The sequence below is a fragment of the Microcaecilia unicolor genome, chromosome 4 (genome assembly GCF_901765095.1).
Source record: "Microcaecilia unicolor chromosome 4, aMicUni1.1, whole genome shotgun sequence".
Taxonomy (NCBI): Eukaryota; Metazoa; Chordata; class Amphibia; order Gymnophiona; family Siphonopidae; genus Microcaecilia; species Microcaecilia unicolor.
Window position 1 is genome coordinate 14,028,605 of NC_044034.1, and position 24,032 is coordinate 14,052,636.

Genomic DNA, 24,032 nt, shown 5'->3' on the forward strand with positions numbered 1-24,032 from the left:
GCAGGGAGCCCTCCTGCCTGGGGACTGAGGAAATTCCCTTTTCGGGTATCTTATCCTAAATCTGCTTTCTCCAGACTTCCTTGAGGGGAGAGTTGTATACGAATGGCCAAATCCAGCCCCCTGGTCCAGCTTCCAGCAACTTTCAGTTTCAAATTCCTAAAATTCCCAGATATTCGGCTACTTTAAAGGTCAACGGCACTTGCTATCTAGTAACTGATTGCATAACAGTAGGATATCATTTTAAATACAAAAAACTAAATTAGATTGAAATGACTTAGCGTGCAAGAGCTGACTCATCATGGGGGAATCTTAAAACCACATAAATAGAGAGAGAGCCCGAGTCCTCCTCAGCCTGCCCTTCACAGCATCACACTGCAGAGCTGCAGAAAGTCAGAGGATGCCAAGCACAGACCTCAGCCAGATGGCCTTAGGTAAGTCAGCACTTTGCAACTTACTACTAACTGCACAGTCAAAGCAGAGACTGAGTCCACCCTACTCCTTTTCAATTATGTTTTTTTTTTTAAATTATTTTATTTATAGCTTTTATACAATCTTATTATACACCTATATAAGTGACAATATAGGAAATTGGAAAATACATTCCTGAACTTTATATAAAATATATTAACTAGAAAATAAATCTTAACGACCACAATATTTAGGAAATTTGATCCAAGAAGGTATAAATAGTTTTCTGGAAATAACCTTACAATAATACAGCAGTTCATCCAGGTTGCTTATCCTAAGCTATCTTTCAGTGCATCATCTGGAATTAAACAGTCACATTAAACCTCGTCTTTACTTAATAAAAATTCTTCTAATTGTTTAGGGTCAAAAAACCTGAAATTGTTTAGTTTGAAAAAGCATACGACATACACAAGGAAATTTTAGTACAAAATTTCCACCTACCGCCAGAGTCCTCGCACGTAAGGCTAAAAAAGCCTTTCGCCTTTCTGTGTTTCCCTAGACATATCAGGATAAATTCTTACTTTAGACCCCTCCCCCCAAAATAGAATCTAAATGACGAAAAGAAAGTTTCAAATCTGCATCTCTATCCATTTCCAGGACAAAAGAGGTCCAACATAGTTGTCCTTTGAGTTATAACCTCTAACGAGGATTCCAAAAAAAGATGTAACATTCATTGCTTCTCCTCCTTGGGGATGAGTCTTTCCTGGTAAATTTGTTAATATTACTTTGTAGATAATACGCCCGAGTTATGGGTGGCAATGAATCTTCTGACATACCTAAAATCTCCATCGAATATTTTGTAACCATTTGTATAGGTGTAATTAAAGGTGATTTAGGAAAATTAGTTTGCCTCAAATGAAGTCTCCTGGATTGGTTCTCCAAATATTCTAAGCGTCTGGAAGTGAAATTCTTCTCTCTCATCGGGGTTTGACCCACAAGTTCCATTTTCTGAGTTCTTTCAGTTAGTGATTTCACTTCCAAGGCTTGTTTAGTAATTACTACTACTACTTAACATTTAACATTAACGTTCTACGTTCACTTGTCTCTTAGATTGTAAGCTCTTTGAGCAGGGACCGTCCCTCTATGTTAAATTGTACAGCGCTGCGTAACCCTAGTAGCGCTTTAGAAATGTTAAGTAGTAGTAATTGCCTGTGTTTGAGTAAGAGCAGCCTCAGAAAGAGTTTTAATTACATTTGTATTTTTAAATATCAACGATTGTACAGAAGACGGCATAGTAAAAGTCAAATCCCAGAGTGACTCTTTCAATTATGTTTTTATTAAACACTTAATTAAGCCTGCGCGTTTATCTGAAGAAATTGCAACTGAATTGTCATTAATATCCACACTTAAGCGGGGAGAAGGGGGACAATTGAGGCTCCAGTGAATCCGGGACTGGATTGTCCAAAGTCAGGAGGGGTGTTTGTAGGCTGGAACAGAACCACCTCATTTTTCAACTGAGCAGTCCATCTCCATCACAGCCTAGAACACCCAGGCTCTGGGGAACTGAAGAATGGCTTCCTTTGTTTCTCTCATCTTTTCAGAGGTCTGATCAGGGCATTTCCATAGGTTGTAGTACAAAAAGACTCATACTGTGAGAATGGCCTCTGACCAGAAGGAAGCTGGTTGTGTAGCTTAAGTGCCATATAGCTAACCCACTTTTTGGACTTAAGGTTAGAGGACGAAGGAATTTGGCTTTCAACTTCAGCCTTGTTTCAGTTCCAGCTGAAAATGCCAGTGCATTTTTCAGCTGGAACCGAAACTTTATGGTGGTTGCCCTTGCTTTCCCACCCCCCTCTCCTTCCCTTCTCACGCAGAGAACAAGCCTCCCCCCTCCTGCCCTCTCTCATATGCGAGACCCCCCCTCACTTTACCTGGGACTAGTGTCCATCCCTGGTGGTCTTAGTGGGTGGCTGGAGCAAAAGCAATGCCCAGTTGCTCCTGGCTGCGTTCTCTCAACTGCCAAAATGGTCGCCACGATCTCTAACTGCAGTCTTGTGAGACTGCGGCTGGAGGTTGTGGCAAGGGCAGGAGCCATGTCCCCAGTATCTGCTATCCTGCCTCCTTCACCCCTTTCCCAGTATCCCCATCTATTTCTCTAATATTCATCAACTGGCCCTGCATTCTCTCCTTCTTAGCATCAGTCCCTTCACTCCCTCCCCTTCACCTTGCACTGCATAAGTTCTTGCTTCTTCCTCTCCCCCTCATACCTGTCAGGGCCAGTCAAACCCGGTAAGCGGGGTAAGCACCACAGGGGGACGCCTGCCTTCAAGGGTGCTGCTGCGGCGCTGTGCCACCATACTGTGCCACCCTTGGGGGTTTAAATCTAATTTACCTCCGTCCCAGTGGCCGCGTCATATGAAATCCCTGCCCGTCTCTAGCCTTCCCTCCCTTCATGAGTTCATTCCACAGAGTCCCGCCTTCTGACGTTATTTCCTTGAGGGCGGGACTCTGAGGGAACGAACTCACGAAGGGAGGGAAGGCTAGAGACAGGCAGGGCTTTGAAATGATGCGGCCGCTGGGACAGAGGTAAATTAAAAAAAGACAAACCACGCAGGGTGTCAAGAAGAAAAAGGGTGATGTTGGGGGGAGAAGAGGGCAGGCAGGTGGCCATAAATGGGAGGGGGATGAGGGAGAAGGAGAATCGCTGGACAGGGGCAGGGTGGGAGAAGAGAGAAAGGAGATGTGGGGGGGGGGGCGCCAACTCATAGTCTGCAGGGGGCGCCAGAGACCCTAGGACCGGCCCTGATACCTATCCCTTTCTCCCACCCTCCCCCCAGCATCAGCCCCTTCCATTCCCAGCTATTGCTCCCTGAATACCAGAACCCCCCTCCCCAAGAATTCATCCTTGACCCAGCAGCAGGAGCTCACTCCTTTGCTCCTGCTGTTGTTGCAAGCATCACGCAGATTTTAAAAAACAAAAACAGGGAATTCCTCTGATTTGGGGGAGAGGGGGCGATGGGAGGAAGGTCTGGATGAAAACAGACTCATAGAAAGAGAGGCGAGAAACTAAGGTACTTAATCAAAATTTTTCAAAGCGCTGGAAAGATGTCATGGAAATATTTGCTGTAACGCAAAGTCAAGGTCAGGGGAAAGCAAAGTATTTGCATTTTCTGTATGCAGATACCAGTTATTATTATTATTAATTATTATTATTTATTGCATTTGTATCCCACATTCCCCCACCTATTTGCAGGCTCAATGTGGCTTACACAGATTTGTTAACATTGTCATTTCAGAATATCAGATACAGTTAGTAATGTGTAGCGATCAAGGAAGGGAAGAGAAAAGAAGGAAAAGAGTGATTAGGGTAGTTATAGAGTTGGGCATTCATAATTGAGTGGGTTGGTGAGGTGACTTAGTGAGGCGATAGGTTCTCAATTGTAGGCCTTGTTGAAGAAGAATGTTTTCAGAGATTTTCAAAAGATAGTTGTTTCGTTGATTGCTTTCAAGTCTGTTGTTAATGCGACGGAAGTGCAGAATCTGCATCCAAGAAAGGAAAATGGTCTGACAATCTGGTCGATGTGGTTCCTCCAAATGAACAGATTTCTGCATCCCGGGAGGGGTGGATGCCTGTCTTCCCTCACCTTTCTCTGCGTTTGCAGCACCACTCCTGTGAAAGAGGTGGGGTAGAGACGGGAGGGGTAGGGGTTGATCAGGTAGACATGTAGGTCCTGATGCTCAGAAGCAAACGCAGGCACTAGAGGCCATTTCCCAATGGACTAGCGCCAACATTAGTGAGTGCAGAATGCTCTGCCGCACGTCTTATCTTCCGCCTTGACCGATATACTCATATCACCCCTCTCCTCAAGTCACTTCACTGGCTTCCGATCAGATACCGAATACAGTTCAAGCTTCTCCTACTCACCTACAAATGCACTCGATCTGCAGCCCCTCCTTACCTCTCTACCCTCATCTCCCCTTACGTCCCTACCCGTAACCTCCGCTCTCAAGACAAATCCCTCCTTTCAGTACCCTTCTCTACCACCGCCAACTCTAGGCTTCGCCCTTTTGACCTCGCCTCACCCCATGCTTGGAACAAACTCCCTGAGCCCATACGCCGGGCCCCCTCCCTACCCATCTTCAAATCATTGCTCAAAGCCCACCTTTTCAATGTCACCTTCAGCACCTAATCACTACATCTCTTCTCAGGAAATCTCATCTACCCCAACTTGACATTTCGTCCTTTAGATTGTAATCTCTTCTGAGCAGGGACCGTCCTTATTCGTTAATTTGTACAGCGTTGCGTAACCCTAGTAGCGCTCTAGAAATGTTAAGTAGTAGTAGTAGCATGGGACACGAGTGCACAAAAAATGAGTTTAAATAGCAGGCCAAAGCAATCAAATGCATGTTAATGAGCTCATTTCCTCTTCCCTCCCAATGCTCAGAGAAGAGCACACAAAGCAAAGCCAGCTCGGAGCAGGCCTTAGGGGGTTTGAAGAGAGGATTTCTCATGATTCTTTCTTCAAAATCTGCCATTTTGTCTTCAATTTCAAAGCAGAAGGAAGCCCAAGCAAGTCCCTAAGCAGCAGAATTGAAAAAAAACAAATGTGCATCAGTCCGAGCAAAGCAGGTGAAAGCACACATTGGTGCCTGTTTCCTGGGTTTAAATATAAGTCCTTCCAAGTTAAAAAAAACAAAAAACAAATTGAAAAGCTTATATTTAAAGGTGCAAAAAACAGACACCAATATTTGCTTCACGTTTGGGTTTGCCTGGCGCATGCGCACAGGAGCTGGGCTTACCGTGAAACGCTTCTGCGCTAAGCACATCCGCCTTGCTGTCACTTTAACAGGGCGCATATCATTTGCATAGCATTTCCTTTGCTACTTTTCTAGGCTGTTGGCTTTACTGCTGGAGATGTTAGTTACAGTGTTATCTCCTTCTGGTTTCAGGCTCCAGGTTTCATTTCCTGTCCCTTTTGCTGCTCTGTGTTTCTGCTCTGTGTGCATCAAATCCAGGTAAAGTATAACATAGTAACATAGTAGATGACGGCAGAAAAAGACCTGCACGGTCCATCCAGTCTGCCCAACAAGATAACTCATATTTGCTGCTTTTTGTGTATACCCTACTTTGATTTGTACCTGTGCTCTTCAGGGCACAGACCGTATAAGTCTGCCCCAAAGTGAAAGCATAGAGTCTGTGTGTGAGAAAGGGAATGTGGATTCAGCGCGGTGGCAGCGGTATGACCTAGATTTCTGCAAAATAGGAACCTGCCTGATCTAGAATAGATTTCACTCTGTTTGCTATTTGGAGGGGGGTGGAGGGGGGGGGTGTCCCCTTTCCAAATGTCCCTGCTGCATTCAGAAGGGCCAGAGCAGCAGTGGCCCAGTTTACTTACTGTCAGAACAGTGGGACAGAATTAAACATGTATTTGAAGATGAATAATTCTGCAGATGCTGCTCTTTGTGTTAATGGTTTGTTTCCTCTGATTTTTCCATTTTCTTTAAAGAAAAGGAAATATGTTTGCAACAAACAGGGGTGTTTTTACTAAGCTGCTAACATGCCTAATGCAGCAAAAATGACCTCAAGCAGGACCCACTCATAGTAACATAGCAGAAAAAGACCTGCACGGTTCATCCAGTCTGCCCAACAAGATAAACTCATGTGTATACCTTACCTTGATTTGTACCGGTCTTTTTCAGGGCACAGAATATATAAGTCTGTCCAGCACTAGCCCCACCTCCCAACCACCAGCCCCGCCTCCCACCCACCGGCTCTGGCACAGACCGTATAAGTCTGCCCAGCACTATCCCTGCCTCCCACTACCAGCTCTGCCACCCAATCTCGGCTAAGCTCCTGAGGATCCATTCCACTCAAGCATTTTGCATTAGTTTTGCCACCTGCATGTGCTAAGCATATGATATTATTTTTTTATATTCCTTTTTTTTTTGGCATGTCAGGCATGGAGAATGGATAAGGATGCACCAATCAGCTAATGCATTGACATTAGTTAGCGTATCCAGAGCCGCCAAAAGGAGGGGGAGCAGGGGGAGGCAACATTTCTCAGACCCAGCCTCCAAGGGGGGTCCGGCGCCAGGGTCTGTCTCTCTCCTGCTCCCGGCACACAGGAGCAGGAGAGAGACAGACCCCAGCACCGGGACCCCTAGGAGGCTGGGGAGGAGCAGACGCAGACACAGGAAAGTAGGGGTCAGGGAACGGTGGCAGCCTGAGTGAGCGAGGGGCGACAGCTACATGTGTCCCAAGAGGAGAACAGTGGCTGCATCCTGAGTTGGAGGGGCAGCGGTGGCTGCATATCCATAATAGAAAGCGGTATGTTTTCCTAGGGTGATTTTTTTTCAGTGGCCGCATGCTAATGCAGCAAAACAAAAAAGACATAATACAAAGGCCTTGAGGTGACGCCACCCCCGGCAGGCCATGACTGTTCAGGGCTTGCTCATGCATGAAAATTGAGCATGAGCAGAAGGGCCGGTGTCAGCATCAGCCATTTGGAAGAGTGCTGGCTGCCCGAGGAGGAAGTCTTCAGCTGGCAGGGTTTAGGGATCCCAAGCAGTCAGAGCAAGAGTGCCACAATTCTGGGTGGACCCCAGCCCACCCAGGCCTAACCATAGCTATGCCACTGGAAATAGGTGGTCATTTAGTGTCAGTTCTAACCCCCTTTTATCTCTGATTTAACAAGGGGGAAGGGATCCTGCACTTTAAGTTCAAGGAAGGAGCACGACCTCAGTACTCAAATCTGGCATTTTCCCTTTCTGTATGCTATACAATTGTTACTGTCCTTACTTTTTTAAATACTTTTCCTCTTATTAACCTCTTTAGCAGCCTAGTGGTTAGTGCAGCAGACTTTGATCCTGGGGAACTGGGTTCAATTCCCACTGCAGCTCCTTGTGACTCTGGGCAAGTCACTTAACCCTCCATTGCCCCAGGTACAAAATAAGTACCTGAATATATGTAAACCACTTTGAATGTAGTTGCAAAAACCTCAGAAAGGTGGTATATCAAGCCCCATTTCCCTTTCCCTATTTGAGATTCTACATGGAATGTTGCTACTATTAGAGATTCTGTTGCTACTATTTGAGATTCTACATGGAATGTTGCTACTATTGGAGATGCTAGATGGAATGTTGCAATTATTGAGGTTCTGTTGCTGCTATTTGAGATTCTACATGGAATGTTAATGTTGCTATTCCACTAGCAACATTCCATGTAGAAGCCTGCCCTTGCAGATCAGCAATGCGGTCGTGCACGTGCAGGACGTCAGACTCACAGAAACAGAAGCATGTGCGGCTGCACTGCTGATCTGCAAGGGCTGTCTTCTACATGGAATGTTGCTAGTGGAGGAGTAGCCTAGTGGTTAGCGCAGTGGACTTTGATCCTAGGGAACTGAGTTCAATTCCCACTGCAGCTCCTTGTGACTCTGGCCAAGCCACTTAACCCTCCATTGCCCCTGGTACAAAATAAGTACCTGAATATATGTCAACCGCTTTGAATGTAGTTGCAAAAACCTCAGAAAGGCGGTATATCAAGTCCCATTTCCCTTTCCCCCCTTATGGATTATTTTCTAATTGTCATGCCAATAATTTAATGAAACTGGAAATCTGAGTGCGTTGCTCTGATACAATCCTTTTTCCAGAGCCCAGCCGTTAGGCAAGACTAGGTAGTCATCTAGACTGGAAGTTTTTTTAGAGACAGCAAAGAACAGTTGCAGTCAAAAGAGCAAAACAATAGGTCCAAAAGCCAAACAACCTCAAACAATCACCACCTGCTTTAACCTGCATTTTGATAGGCAGTTTTTGTCATTTATCATGATTATTTAATTATGAAAAGGTATATTATGGGGGCGGAGGCCAGGGGCTGCAGACTAGGGCGTCCACTACCCCTGCACCAGCTCTGCTTCCACTATGGGTCTCTGCACCGAAAACCAAGGATGGGTGCTGTAAGTTCTCCTCTTGCTGGTGATGGGGTGGAGTGAGCGGATATAAGTAATACCATGTGCATCCTTATTTAAACATCTTTCTTCCAATTACAGAGGGTGGTGCCAGTAAACGAGAACCAAAGATCATCGAAACAAATAAAACCGCTGATGCAGAACTAGGTAACTGATCTCCCCCCCCCCCCCCCCCCCCCCGCACACTCCACTACTGCATGGTAACAAGGAAACTGAACATCCTGAGACTGTGGGCTTTTGTAAATGTGTTACTCAAAAGTGCCAAACAAACCAAAGGAAGGTCCAAATCTCCCGTAAAATGAGACACAAACCACAAAAAAAGGCGGAAGATAAACCAAAACAGACCAGAAAAACCACAGGGAGTAAGAGCACCAGAAAAGTTTAATAGGACCCTACACGGTCCGTGTTTCAGCCAACAGGCCTTCCTCAGGGGTCCTGAATCTGACATTTACAGGTGCACCTCCGAGATACTCATAAAACAAAAAGCTAAATGACAGAAGCGCTTTTTTCTCTAGCATACGCGCTTTTGTCCACTATTAGGCAGGACTAGCGGGTGGGTGCTGATCATTTTGAGCCCTAGCATTTTTGTGACGGTCTCAAGTTTCATTGGACATTTAGCTTTTTGTTTTATGAGTATCTCGGAGGTGCACCTGTAAATGTCAGATTCAGGACCCCTGAGGAAGGCCTGTTGGCCGAGACACGGACCGTGTAGGGTCCTATTAAACTTTTCTGGTGCTCTTACTCCCTGTGGTTTTTCTGGTCTGTTTTGGTTTATCTTCCGCCTTTTTTGTGGTTTGTTACTCAAAAGTGCAACTACTGTGCTTTGCAATGCAACACAGTTTCATGCCTCAGAACACAAGAGGTGTCAACGTTGTCAGTCAGTTTTCAAACATGGGTGCTCTGACCATCTGCTGTGATGCTGCACTTGTATTGTAAGATTGACTGTTTTTTTCACATTTTTAATCTAGTGCATTATGCCGGAGAACGTGGTGAAGGCGGTTAGCTTAGCAGAGTTTAAAAAGGGGTTAGACGGTTTCCTAAAGGACAAGTCCATAAACCGCTACTAAGTGGACTTGGGAAAAATCCACAATTCGAGGAATAACTTGTATAGAATGTTTGTATGTTTGGGAAGCTCGCCAGGTGCCCTTGGCCTGGATTGGCCGCTGTCGTGGACAGGATGCTGGGCTCAATGGATCCTTGGTCTTTCCCAGTGTGGCATTACTTATGTACTTATTGTGTTCTACTGCGATTGAGCTCCTATGCCAGCCGTTCCCAACCCAGGCTTTGGGGCACACCTAGTCCCATCGGGTTTTCAGGATATCCACAATGAATATTCATAAGTGAGATTTGCATGTAGTTGAGGCACCCTGAAAATCCGACAGGACTAGGAGTGCTCCGAGGACTGGGTTGGGAATGGCTGTCCTTTGCACCTACAGCACCAAACTGTTACGGGTTAGGGTGGAGTTTGTGACAACAGAGGGATGTAGATTTTGCACACGGGAAGTTTACTGCTAAACATTTCTATAGCACTACCAGACATATACAGTACAATTCTGGTCGCCACATCTCAAAAAAGATATAAAGGAATTAGAGAAGGTGCAGAGAAGGGCGACGAAAATGATAAAGGGAATGGAACGACTTCCCTTTGAGGAAAGGCTGAGAAGGTTAGGGCTCTTCAGCTTGGAGAAAAGGCGGCTGAGGGGTGATATGATAGAAGTCTACAAGATAATGAGTGGAGTAGAGCAGACAGATGTGAAGCATTTGTTTACACTTTCAAACAGCAATAGAACCAGGGGACACAAGATGAAGCTAGAATATGGTAGATTTAAAACAAATAGGAGAAAGTTTTTCTTTACTCAGCGTGTAGTCAGACTCTGGAACTCGTTTCCAGAGAATGTAGTGACAGCAACTGGCCTTACGGAATTTAAAGGGAGTTTGGACAGATTCCTGAGGGAAAAGACCATTGAACATTATTAAGAATTAAGTTTTGGTTTTTTTTTGGGGGGGGGGGGGGGTTGCTGGGTTCTTGAAGCCTGGATTGGCTCTGTCGGAGACAGGATGCTGGGCTTGATGGGCGGTATGGCAGTACTTATGTACTTATGAAAGAGCTGGGGGGTTTATGCAGGACTCGCAAACAGATGCTAATGCCTAATTGCCACTTTCCAATCCTTCCCCAGATAAAGCCCTGACAATCAACTGCACAGCACAGTTCCGGAAGCGGAAATTGCCCTTTCAGCTCATCTACTGGCTGGCTAATGGCACCTTTGTGGAGAACCAGTACCCGGACGGGCGAGTGACAGAGGGCAAGGTACAGGAGAGGTAAGAAAGACATTGTCTTAACCAATCCTCCCCGCCTACATTTCTGCTCTACGAGATGGTCAGAGGCACCCTGGGATGAACAAGAATCCCAATTTATTGGAGGAAAACAAGTGTAAGGTTTGGCCCGTCCTTGGTTTTTTTTTTTACTTCCTTTTTCTCAGCCTGAAAATCTTTGGAAAAGGATTTGGAAAAAGCTGGTTGAGTTACATGTTTATCGATGACCCTGATCACTATTCCCAACCCTGAAATGCAGAATCACCCCGTCAGCATTGCTGGTTTATTTTCCTTAAATAATCCTTCCTCCAATCTGGTCCTTGTGTCATTACATGAGCCACGAGACCACCCCCCCTCCCCCCAGGGTGTAAGATGGAAAGCAGTTCTAATTTTTTTTTTTTTTTAAATTTTAAACATTTGTTAATCAATTCATCATTAGATACTCTAAACTAAACAGCGCAAAACAAGAAAGGTCAAAGCGGCCCTGCGGATATGATGCAAGTAGACAGAGGTAGGGATGGGTGAATCGTCTTCTGATAGAATTCAGAGGACACACTTCAGAGTGAGAGCAAAACAGCTTTATTAGTGATATCAACTGTATCAGGAGGCAGAATCCTGATACGGTTGATATCACCAATAAAAGTATTTCCCAATCACTCTCAAATGCATCCTTTGAATGCTATTGGGAGACATTCGTCCAGTCCCTACTTGTGCCCAAACCAGACACTAGCAGAAGGTCACATTTTGTAAAACCCAAATTTAAGTATTGGGAGTTGGATGTTTAAGTTCACGTTCAAATTTATTATTCAACACACCACAAATCTACAAAAGAAACATCTAGGCAGATTTACTACTACTATTTAGCATTTCTATAGCGCTACAAGGCGTACGCAGCGCTGCACAAACATAGAAGAAAGACAGTCCCTGCTCAAAGAGCTTACAATCTAATAGACAAAAAATAAATAAAGTAAGCAAATCAAATCAATTAATGTGTACAGGAAGGAGGAGAGGAGGGTAGGTGGAGGCGAGTGGTTACGAGAGGTGGGCTTTCAGTCTAGATTTAAAGGTGGCCAAGGATGGGGCAAGACGTAGGGGCTCAGGAAGTTTATTCCAGGGGTAGGGTGCAGCGAGACAAAAGGCGCGAAGTCTGGAGTTGGCAGTAGTGGAGAAGGGAACAGATTACTACTACTATTTAGCATTTCTATAGCGCTACAAGTCATACGCAGCGCTGTACAAACATAGAAGAAAGACAGTCCCTGCTCAAAGAGCTTACAATCTAATAGACAAAAAATAAAGTAAGCAAATCAAATCAATTAATGTGTACAGGAAGGAGGAGAGGAGGGTAGGTGGAGGCGAGTGGTTTCAAGTGGTTACGAGTCAAAAGCAATGTTAAAGAGCTGGGCTTTCAGTCTAGATTTAAAGGTGGCCAAGGATGGGGCAAGACGTAGGGGCTCAGGAAGTTTATTCCAGGCGTAGGGTGCAGCGAGACAGAAGGTGTGAAGTCTGGAGTTGGCAGTAGTGGAGAAGGGAACAGATAAGAAGGATTTATCCATGGAGCGGAGTGCACGGGAAGGGGTGTAGGGAAGGACGAGTGTGGAGATATACTGGGGAGCAGCAGAGTGAGTACATTTATAGGTTAGTAGAAGAAGTTTGAACAGGATGCGAAAACGGATAGGGAGCCAGTGAAGGGTCTTGAGGAGAGGGGTAGTAAGAGTAAAGCGACCCTGGCGGAAGACGAGACGGGCAGCAGAGTTTTGAACCGACTGGAGGGGTTAAATACCCCTTTGGCACAGGAGCAGAGGGCAAGGCAGCGTACATTATCCAGCATCAGATTATTTTTTCAAAGGTTATCCCATAATATGTTTTATGGATTTACACAGACTAGTAGTAGTAGTTTCATCTTGCTGTAAACTGCTTCACAGCCCACGGAGAAGGCTGTCCTCAAATTTAATAAAGTTTTTTTTTTTTTGTTTAAATCTGTAAAAAACAATGCTTATGGGATCTCAGACAAAAATCAGGAGTTATTCTTGTGTAAGGGAAAAAAAATGTCTACTCAGACATTGGCCGCAGGCTGAGCCACCCTCCTTTTGGTACTGGAGAAATAGGTTCCATGAGCTAATGCTCTGGGAGGCCAGGGAGGCTTACGGTAACCCAAAGAAAAGAAAGGTCTTTGTTAATATATGGTCTAAATATTTACAAAATATCTCCCACAAGGCTAGAAGTGCAGTGCTTAACAAATTGGATACGTCCTAGATAGTGAGACATCCAGCAGATATTTGCTCCGGATTTTGGACCGGTTAAGACCTGTAATAGATATTGCTAGTATAATTACCATGAAATCTCTCTATATAAAAGGCAACACCAACGTTCTATGAAGCCTCCAGCCGGAAGTGTGAAGGGGGTGAGAATCGTGAGATATCCGGTTTCCCTATGAGTGTCTGCCCCGCCCTCTCTGTAAGACAGTCAGTGAAGGAAAACAGCAGAGCACGAAATCAAATCGCTGGCTCTGTAACAGTGAAGGACTCAGAGGGGGGAGGGGAGAGAGGCCAGAGGGCAGGGACACACACACTCCCACATGCACACAGAAGAAAACATTGCTAGCCCCCGTTTCATTTGCATCAGAAACGGGGCTTTTTTACTAGTAAGTAGATAAAGGTAAAGGAGTAAAATAAAGGGGAGGTTGGGGGGGGGGAAGGGGGAGGAAAGGATGTAAAATAATGATGATGATGTTAGACTAGATGCACATGTACAATTATGACATGACTAAATGTTTACAAAATGTTTGACTTTATTGGTTTCGATTGACGTGGTACATCATCAATAAAAAACCGTTGAAATATAAATCTGTAAAAACTCACTTTGACATGTCGAAGAGTATCTTCATCACTGCTCCAGTCCTATGACATCAAGTGCCGGATGATTTGAGATAGATAATACCAGTGCGTTTTTTTCTAGTGAAAAAGGTGCCGGTACTCAAATGCTAGGCCACCCTTCAGGGGTGGGGGAATCACTGAGGGACCCACCCCACAACAGCCAGGCCCCCTGCAACCAGTCACAGAATGTATGACAAGGCATATACATACATAAGCACATATACATAAGTATTGCCATACTGGGAAAGACCAAAGGTCCATCGAGCCCAGCATCCTGTTTCCAACAGTGGCAAATCCAGGTCACAAATACCCTGAAAGATCCCAAATATGTACAAAACATATTATACTGCTTAGTCCAGAAATAGTGGATTTTCCCCAAGTCCATTTAATAACGGTCTATGGACTTTTCCTTTAGGAAGCTGTCCAAACCTTTTTAAAACTCCGCTAAGCTAACCGCCTTTACACATTCTCTGGCAACGAATTCCAGAGTTTAATTACACGTTGAGTGAAGATAAATTTTCTCCAATTCGTTTTAAATTTACTACATTGTAGCTTCATTGCATGCCCCCTAGTCCTAGTATTTTGGGGTTGAGAACCTCTGTTTCAAAGCCAGATGAAAGGGACAAATGCAGAACCCAGTAGTTCCTTTTGCAGTAGCTTAAGTCCAAGGATGTAGTAACATCAAGGCAATAAGCTAGTTAGTACATGAGGAGCTGCCACCACCTGGTGGCTTGTCTGTGCAATTACAGGTAGGTTTCAGTCAACCTAGGGTATGAGGAATATCTATAGTACACCAATAGCCATATTAGCAGAGACAGAACAAACTGACTGGAGAAATCAGATTAGAGAATGGAAAATTTATGCAGCTACAGTCACCAGCAAATAGACTTACATTTGATTTTCTCTTTTTTTTCCTCTCCTCAGAAAACCTAAGTCAGACAAGATTATTATTCTCCAAAGAGCTCTGCATTTCAAAAGCGTTAAAGAGACAGACTATGATCTCACCTTTATCTGTGTGGTCCAGGATCCATCTGGCTTTGACAAGAAGGAAATCAGACTCAGAAAAATACCTCCAAGCACCAAAGATGATAAAAGTTAGTTCAGTAACAAATCAGTGTGTGGTGTGGTGGGGGTGGTGGGTTTGGGGTGGGGGGGGGGGAAGAGAATGTGGAGGAAAGAGAGTCTACTTTTGATGAGGGGGTTGAAGAAGGAAGAGGGAGAAACAAAGAAGCAGGATGAAGAGGAAATGAGGAGAGAACTGGGGAAGCAGTGCAAAAGGACAAAGGTAGAAGGAGAACTGTGGTGGTGGGAGAAAGAATATTTGGAAATGGGGATGGCAGATGAGGTGTAGAAACAATAGTGATCACAGGAACCTAACAACAAAGCTGAGCAGGGAAGTTTACTCGAACATGCCTGTCTGGGAGAAATACGCCCAGGGGTGTGCTGGTAAATTTTTAACAACAGGCTCTTTCTCCGGACGTAGCCAACTCTGCAGTTGGAAGGGCCAGGGGTGGCCGGGGGTGGGGTTGGGGAGCAACATTTGCCTCTCTCCCCTCCCTCACTTCGTGCGGGCACGCTAGGCATACCTTTGCTGGCAGCCAATAAATGGACTGCCACTACTCCCAACGTCTTGCTCTGAGCAGCATGCTGGAACTTCTCTCACATGCTCGAGAAGTCCCAACCTGCTGCTCAGAGCTGGAAACAAAGAGCGGGGAGCAGCAGTAGTCTATTTACTTGGCTGGCAGGGCTCAGCATCCCCACCAGCAAAGTAAAAGATAATTCAGCAGGGGACCCAAGCCCACATTTTGGAAGCCAGTTGTTAAAGTAGCCATGGAGGACCCTACTTTAACAACCGGCTCCTAAAAACTTAACAACCGGCTCTTGCGAGCCTGTGAGAGCCTGCTCCAGCACACCAGTGAATACGCCTATATCAATGAGTCGCTATCTGGGAGATGCAAATAGAGAAGTCACTCATCCAGTCTGTTTGAGTCATCCTGTCCATGCTCCATGACCTCTTTAGCATGTAACAATCCTCCTCCTCTGTAATCTCCAGGGTAGATGAGCTTGTAAGATCCCCCTTTTTAGCTCATCCCCAATCACTTAGATTTACAAAGTTCCATAGGTTACTATGTAATTTTGGAAGACTCCATGTCTAATTACAAAGCACTAATATTACCTGCTAATATTAGCATGGCCATTGCCTGAATATCTGGCCTCCTGGATCTCTATAGCCTTTCCAAATGATAACCTTTCACTATTGATCTGCAGCACCTACCTGGCTGATCTCTCAGCAGCTGCCAAACTGCAGTCCTGGAGGCAGCAAACCAGTCCAGTTCTCAGGATATCTCTACTGAATATTTATATTCACTGCATCCATTGTTTGCACATATACATCATGCCTAGTGATTAGGGACAGTGGCGTACTAAGGGGGGGGGGGGCGGTGGGTGCGGCCCGCCCTGGGTGCACGCCGCTGGGGGGGGTGCCGTGCGCCGGTCAGCTTTGTTGTTTCCATGCTCCCTCTGCCCCGGAACAGGTTACTTCCTGTTCTGGGGCAGAGGGAGCATGGAAACAACGAAGCTGACCGGCGCGTTGCACCCCCCCCCCCAGCGGCGTGCACCCGGGGGGGGTTCTTTCGCTGGGGTGGGGGGTGACGAGGGGGTTCGCGCTGCACCGGGGGGGAGGGCGCTGCACCCAGGGGGCGTGGCGCATTGGCGACCGCCCCGGGTGTCAGCGCCCCTAGGAACGCCACTGATTAGGGAGATTCTGAAAACCATCTGGCTTGTGGCCCCTCCAGGATTTTTTTTTTTTTTTGGGGGGGGGGGGGGTGGGAGTTTAGATGCACTGGTATGGTATGTCTGTTTGTTTTAGGTCTAATTATGTTTACCCTTTGTTTTTGTTTGGATCTTGGAATGATTTTATAGGTCTTTCCTGTTTAATTGTAGTTCTTTATCTTCTCTATGTTTTATAATTTTATACAATTGTAAACCACTTTTAAAACAAATAGGAGGAAATATTTTTCGCTCAACAAAGAGTTAAGCTCTGGAACTCTTTGCTGGAGGATATAGTAACAGTGATTAGTGTATCTGGGTTTTAAAAGGTTTGGATAAGTTCTTGGAGGAAAAGTCCATAGTCTGCTATTGAGATAAGACATGGGGGAAGCCACCGCTTGCTCTGGGAGTGGTTGCATGGAATCTTACTACTCTTTGGGATTCTGTCAGGTACTTGGGACCTGGTCTCTTCTGTCTGTGCCCTCTTAAATTCTGTACAGTTTCAGTTTCTAGCTCCAGGAAGGTGGTTCTTCACTCTTTCTGTGACCAAAAAATAAATAATTCCTGACTTTGCTCTTGGGGTCCTGCTATCATGACCCATCCTTCCAAGCAGTAACGATAGTAAAACCTTCCCCCACCCCATTCTTATGATAAAATACACAGGAGGGGGGGGGGGGGGAGGTTTAACCATAGCAGCAAAGGAGTTAGGCACTAAAAGATGTACTTGTGGCCTGCAGGTAAAGTGGCACCTGACACAGCTGAGAAACACCCCACACCGTGAACAACCTCCAACCCAGGCTCTTGGCTTCCAGGTCTCCAACAGCTGGACACACTCCAGGCACAGCTTCAAGCAACAGCAACGGCCTGATTTTCATCATTATAGCTCAGAAATGGCCTACTTTTGTACATGATGTGGGTGGGTGTATTTTTTTTGTTGTTGGTTTTAAGAGTATTTCACTTTTATATTTAACAAGAGAAAATAAAGTAATGAACTGGGCACAAACAGGAGCTGCTGCTGCCGTCTTTGCCTTACTGGCCACGTGATGGCAGATAGGAGGTCCTGTGTAGGTGTCACAGTATTGCTGCTGGTGACGTGGGGGGGGGGGGGGGGGGGGGAGGAGAAGTGGCAACAGCCCTAGAGCAAGAACATGGTGGAAACCTAAAGAATGTGAGAGAATCCAATGCAAATAAAAATTACCAATAAAGCTCGGCAAGTAACATGGAGACATGATTTTGAATTATGTTAGCCTCCGCTAAGTGTACTCACTAACCATCTCCCTTCCCCCCCCCCCCCCCCAAAGTACAAAACAGTGGGCTCGGCCATAACAGAAGATGAGGCAGTATTCTCCCAGAATGGTATCATAACCTACTCTAGACACAACAGTTACTCAGCACCAAGTTTAAATGATTAAACAGCAGAAAAACACACTGTGCTATTCATTTATTTTAATTCAAAACCAAGGGAGGTACTTTCTTGTACAAGAACACAGCATAGGTTGCAGAGTGAAGGATTGTGTTGCTTAGATGATAGCTGAGAGCACTTAGCTATCAGCTCCACAAGACAAGCCCTGCAGGTAGGTAGACTAGGCATCACCCCCCAGGTAGCAGCACAGCATCTCTTCTCCTCTTCCCTCGACCAGGGCCCTCGAGAGATGGGTACAGGGGGAGGGGGCAAAATTGCCCAGGCCCAGCCAGCTGCTTCTTACTGCCTACTTCCAGCTCTGTCCTCCCCTGCTCCTGCATGCTACCCAGGGCCCAGATGGAGTGGAGGAGTGGCCTAGTGTTTAGTGTAGTGGACTTTGGTCCTGGGGGAAACTGGGTTCGATTCCCACTGCAGGCACGGGCAGCTCCTTGTGACTCTGGGTAAGTCACTTAACCCTCCATTGCCCCAAGTACAAATAAGTACCTGTATATAATATGTAAGCCGCGTTGAACCCGCTATGAGTGGGAAAGCGCGAGGTACAAATGTAACAAAAAAATGCATTAACATGATATTGCATGAATGCAATCATCCGGATCCTGACTCCCGACATGGAGAGGAGAGGACAGACCATGAGAGCAGGCATGCAGGAAGCGGCTTCCAGGCACCAGGTGTGCCCCCCCCCCCCCTCCTTGAAGGCAAAGACAAAAAGTTAAAGGTGCAAGCGGGCAGGAGCGGCGGCACAAGTGGGGAGGGGGTGGGGTGGCAAGCAGTGGTCTGGTTCTGCCCTGCCCTTTCCAGACCCAAACTAGCTGCAATCAGATTTTGTGCCAGATCATTGAACACAAACCCACTCCCCCTCTCCCCCCACAGTCCATTGTGAAGAGAAGGGTAACATTACAGCACTTGAGCATGGGGCTGTGTTAAAGAGACTGCTGTGTCTAATTGCAACTTTAGTCCTGCTCCAGGAAGAGGTGGGGCAGGGTTGGGGAGCTGCTGAGCACCTGGGGAGGGCAGGAAAGGGAAACAGTTATGTTTAGTTCCAGTCTTGATATACCAGCAAAGTGATTTTGCAATCGAATAACAAAAAAGATAGGAGATATACAAAGAGGAGTAGGGCAAAAGTGAAGGAAGTGAGAATAGAAGCTGGCCAGTCCATCTGATCACTGTCCCCAAAAGCAGGATCAAAATGTAACATTTTACATAAACAGGATAGAATCAGTCCAGAGGGCGGCTACTAAAATGGTCAGTGGGTTTGTCATAAAGTGTATGGGGACGAGGAGTGGCCTAGTGGTTAGGGTGGTGGACTTTGGTCCTGGGAATCTGAGTTTGATTCCCACTTCAGGCAGAGGCAGCTCTTTGTGACTCTGGGCAAGTCACTTAACCCTCCATTGCCCCATGTAAGCCGCATTGAGCCTGCCATGAGTGGGAAAGCGTAGGGTACAAATGTAACAAAAATAAAATAGATACTATTGGAGATTCTACATGGAATGTTGCTATTCCACTAGCAATGTTCCATGTAGAAGGCTGCGCAGGCTTCTGTTTCTGTGAGTCTGACGTCAGACTCACAGAAGCAGAAGCCTGCATGGCCACATTGGTGATCTGCAAGGGCCGACTTCTACATGGATTGTTGCTAGTGGAATAGCAACATTCCATGTAGAATCTCAAATAGTAGCAACAGTGGAGGAGTGGCCTAGTGGTTAGGGTGGTGGACTTTGGTCCTGAGGAACTGAGTCTGATTCCCACTTCAGGCACAGGCAGCTCCTTGTGACTCTGGGCAAGTCACTTAACCCTCCATTGCCCCATGTAAGCCGCATTGAGCCTGCCATGAATGGGAAAGTGCGGGGTACAACAACAAAAATAAATAATATGCAGGGATGGGGGTCATTACTTTTTTTTAAAGTACTTAAGTAAAAAGTAAAAGTACTCACGTAAAAGTAATAAAGTACAGCCTCTTAAAACTACTTTTTTTTATTACAAATTAAAAAGTATTCTCAACAAGTTGGACACATATGACGGCTGAAAAAGACCTGCACGGTCCATCCAGTCTGCCCAAGAAATGTGCCACTTTTTGTGTATACCTTACCTTGATTTGTACCTGTCTTTTTCAGGGCACAGACCGTACAAGTCTGCCCAGCAGTATCCCCACCTCCCACCATCGGCTCTGGCACAGACCATATAAGTCTGCCCAGCACTATCCTCACTTTCCAACCACCAGCCCCGCCTCCCACTACCGGCTCTGTTATCCAATCTCGGCTAAGCTCCTGAGGATCCATTTCTTCTGAACAGGATTCCTTTATGTTTATCCCATGCATGTTTGAATTCCGTTACCGTTTTCATCTCCACCACCTCCCGCGGGAGGGCATTACAAGCATCCACCACTCTCTCCATGAAAAAGTACTTCCTGACATTTTTCTTGAGTCTGCCCCCCTTCAATCTCATTTCATGTCCTCTCGTTCTACCGCCTTCGTATCTCCGGAAAAGGTTCATTTGTGGATGAATACCTTTCAAATATTTGAACGTCTGTATCATATCACCCTGTTTCTCCTTTCCTCCAGGGTATACATGTTCAGGTCACCAAATCTCTCTTCGTACGTCTTGTAACGCAAATCCCATACCATTCTCGTAGCTTTTCTTTGCACCGCTTCAATTCTTTTTACATCCTTAGCAAGATACGGCCTCCAAAACTGAACACAATACTCCAGATGGGGCCTCACCAACAACTTATACAGGGGCATCAACACTGCCTTTCTTCTGCTAGTCACACCTCTCTCTATACAGCCCAACAACCTTCTAGATACAGCCACCGCCTTGTCACACTGTTTCGTCGCCTTCAAATCCTCAGATACTATCACCCCAAGATCTCTCTCCCCGTCCGTACCTATCAGACTCTCGCCGTAATTATTTTAGTCCTCCTTATTTGAATTTAATCAAATGCTGAGTTAATGCCCAACAGTAATCATTTTATCTCAGTTTGGACTAAACTGTCCAACAACACTAAACATGCCGCACTGGCTGGTAAACGTAGTGTTTAGTTCATAAAAGATGTCTTTGAAACAGTGGCATAGCCAAGGGTGCCACCCACTTTGGGTTCAGGCCTACCCAGTAGCAGCACATCTATGATGTGGTTGGCAGGGATTCCGAAGCCCCACTAGCTGAAAACTCCCAACAACTGTCCCTCCTGCATACCTTGTAAATAGCAGATCTTCACCTGCAGCAAGCAGCGACTGATACATACTGCTCACATCGGCCCCATAGCCTTCCCTCTGACATATTCCCGCCTATGCGGAAACAGGAAGTTGCAGCAGTGGGAAGGCTGCAGGACCAACATGACCAGTGTGTATTAGTTGCTTCTCACTGCCAGTGAAAATCTGCTATTTAAAAGGTATGTGGGAGAGGGGGGATGTTTGAGACCATATGGCATGCAGGCGAGAGGAGACACCAAATCACCTGTAGGACTGGGTGGGGTTCTTCTGCCCACCCATCTTGGGCCCAGGCCCACACAAAATTGGGTGTCTGGCTGCACCCCTGCTTTGAAAGCAGGATATCCAACAAGGTCTGCCACAGAATTTACACTTGTTACCTCCTGGTAGGTTGGGGATTACTAGGAGAGTAAGTCCCTACAGACAGTCACTGAGGAGAATGACTGGGAGGTCCCTGGGTGGGAGGTAGCCCAACCCAAAGGGAGTAATTTGAAATAAAATACAGAGAACTAGTGCCCTGAGACTGAAGAGTGTGATGGTGGAGGAGATTGGAAGGAGATAAAGAGAAGTGTTTGGCCTCTTGGGGGGGGGGGGGGGTCTTTAGTTGCCTGATGGTCCCCTGCCACTGACCTGGAGGAGTAGAGGGGAATAGGAGAAAGTGACCACTGGTTGTAAAGAGGAGTCAAGACTCAGCAAAGCAGCAACTGTGGAGTAGGAGAGCTACAGGTGGGTATAGACCTAGCCCAGGAGTGGGGGTTCAGAGCTAGGGAGTGCCCATTCCATGACCAGGGTGGGACCAATGTGCAAGTCACCATGGAGGGAGGTCAGGCCACAGAGGCTCTGGACCTATGAAACTGAGAGGAGCATAACCTTTTGGATAGGCATGGTCAGGAATCTGTAAAGTATACATTACCCTGGTAGAAAACACCTGTACATAAATTCAAGGGAGGAGAATAAAGGATTTCCTCTAAGGAATACCAGAAGGATTGTAGATTTAAAAGACTTGCCTTAAATGTTGGACAGTTGATACACTTTGATGTTCCTGCTTTTGTAGAGTTGAAGAATAAACAGTTTAAGTTTTTATAAACTGCCAACGCCAGTGTGTTTATTGGACCACAAAGAATATAAGTGGCTACCCACCATGTTTTCCACAATATGCTTCGGACTTGATTTTGGGTTTCCTGTGAGAAGAGAGTAATCCAACCCACAAACGCTTCTTTCCACCAAGCCAATAAGGGACCGATGGAGACTGCCCTCGAGAGGCTCCAACTGGGTCAGGCCCCAAATCCATGAGCGCTCAGGCCAAGGGCTTTACACACTGTTCATGTAGGCAGACAAAATAGTTTTGCCACTTGTGGTGTTGGTGTATGCAGTGTTGAAAGTGAAGAAATCATCATCCATGTCCAACCCAGTCTAAGCAGGTGTGGCAACTATGATGGCATTCTTGGCTTGGGGTTTTTCCAACAGCAAATCCATTCCTAGCAATTTCTGTCTAAGGTCCTTGATCCATGCAATCTTGAACTTTGGATATAATAAGTATATAAGTACATAAGTATTGCCAAACTGGGAATGACCAAAGGTCCATCAAGCCCAGCATCCTGTTTCCAACAGTGGCCAATCTAGGTCACAAATACCTGGCACGATCCTAAAAAAGTACAAAACATTTTATGCTGCTTATCCCAGAAATAAGCCGTGGATTTTCCCCAAGTTCAGCCAACCAAACCTTTTTTTAAACCCTGCTAAGCTAATCGCCTTTCTCTGGCAACAAATTCCAGAGTTTAATTACATACTGCTTTAAGTTCCTCATCCATGAACTGCTCTTCAAAACACTTCTGTATACCACTTAATAATCCTCTTACTAAGGCTGACAAGTCTGAAGTGTGTTTTTCTCAAATGCTTGTAGTTTCTCAGTCAATAAAATTAGAGTGGTCATAAGATAGGTCATGAATGCTTTAGTTTCACATTGAAGAATGTCCAAAGCTTGCATCAAGGGTTTCATTACAGAGACATATTTATTTATTTATTGCATTTGTATCCCACATTTTCCCCACCTCCTTGCAGGCTCTATGTGGCTTACAATATATCATGAATAGTGGAAATATAATAGAAAATAGACACTTAGAGGCATATTTTCAAAGCACTTTGGGAGGCTAAGTTCCATAGGTTTCTATGGAACTTTGGGAGGCTAAGTGCTTTGAAAATATGCCTCTTAGTGTTACAGAAAATCTTTGGCAACATGATAGTAGTATAGCAAGCAGATATTAGACAGTTCTTACTATATGTGGAGTTATGTGTATTCACATTGGTTAATCTTTATGGTAAGCCTTGTTAAAGAGATGGGTCTTCAGTTGTTTGCGGAAGTTCATTAGTTCGTACATCATTTTTAAGTTGCTCGGCACTGCGTTCCAAAGCTGTGTGCTTAAGTAGGTAAAGTTGGACGCGTGCATTAATTTGTATTTTAGACCTTTGCGGTTGAGGAAGTGTAGATCAAGGAATGTTCAGGATGATCTTTTGGCATTCCTGGGTGGTAAGTCTATCAGGTCTGACATGTAGGCTGGTGCATCTCCATGAATGATTTTGTGAACTAGGGAGCAAATTTTGAACGTGATGCGTTCTTTAAGTGGGAGCCAGCGTAGTTTTTCTCATAGGGGCTTAGCATTTTCATATTTTGTTTTGCCGAATATGAGTCTAGCTGCAGTGTTCTGGGCTGTCTGTAGTTTCTTATTTGCTCTTTACAGCCAGCGTAGAGTGTGTTGCAGTAATCTAGATGACTGAGCAACATTGATTCTTCGATAAACAAGATTTCTGAATGATGAAACTCAGCAACATCTGTTTGCAGACTGAATTCGTGATGTTGATGCCTTGTTCTGCAATTAGACAGTTAACTTGACTGTTCTGGGCTCTGACTGAAATTACCCAGCAGATGCTGGCTGAGGCTTGGTGAATTATATATGTCCTGACCTTCCCAGGTACTGTTTAGAGAGTATATAGATGTTTAGTTGGTATTATAATTGATCCATATTTCAGTTATCTGTTTTTGCTTGCTGACTGCACATTTTTTGTTCATTGTTCCAGTGACAAT

At 45.5% G+C, this 24,032-nt stretch overlaps 1 protein-coding gene across 2 annotated transcripts in view; it reads left to right on the plus strand.

The window, feature by feature from the left end:
- The first annotated feature begins 350 nt into the window (after window positions 1-350).
- LOC115467819 (interleukin-1 receptor type 2-like) overlaps window positions 351-24,032 on the plus strand; it is a 29,283-nt gene continuing 5,601 nt past the window's right edge. Inside the window, exons 1-6 of one of the 2 annotated variants that reach the window (XR_003941761.1) lie at window positions 351-431; window positions 5,359-5,424; window positions 8,454-8,519; window positions 10,550-10,691; window positions 14,483-14,652; window positions 17,065-17,260. Coding sequence is in view for 1 of the 2 variants with exons in the window: in XM_030199306.1 (XP_030055166.1) it covers window positions 398-431; window positions 5,359-5,424; window positions 8,454-8,519; window positions 10,550-10,691; window positions 14,483-14,652; window positions 17,065-17,108 (522 nt within the window). In the remaining variant the exon portion in view is untranslated. Of the gene's footprint in view, window positions 432-5,358; window positions 5,425-8,453; window positions 8,520-10,549; window positions 10,692-14,482; window positions 14,653-17,064; window positions 17,411-24,032 lie in introns of those variants that run through there. The other variant, XM_030199306.1, reaches the window with a different exon arrangement.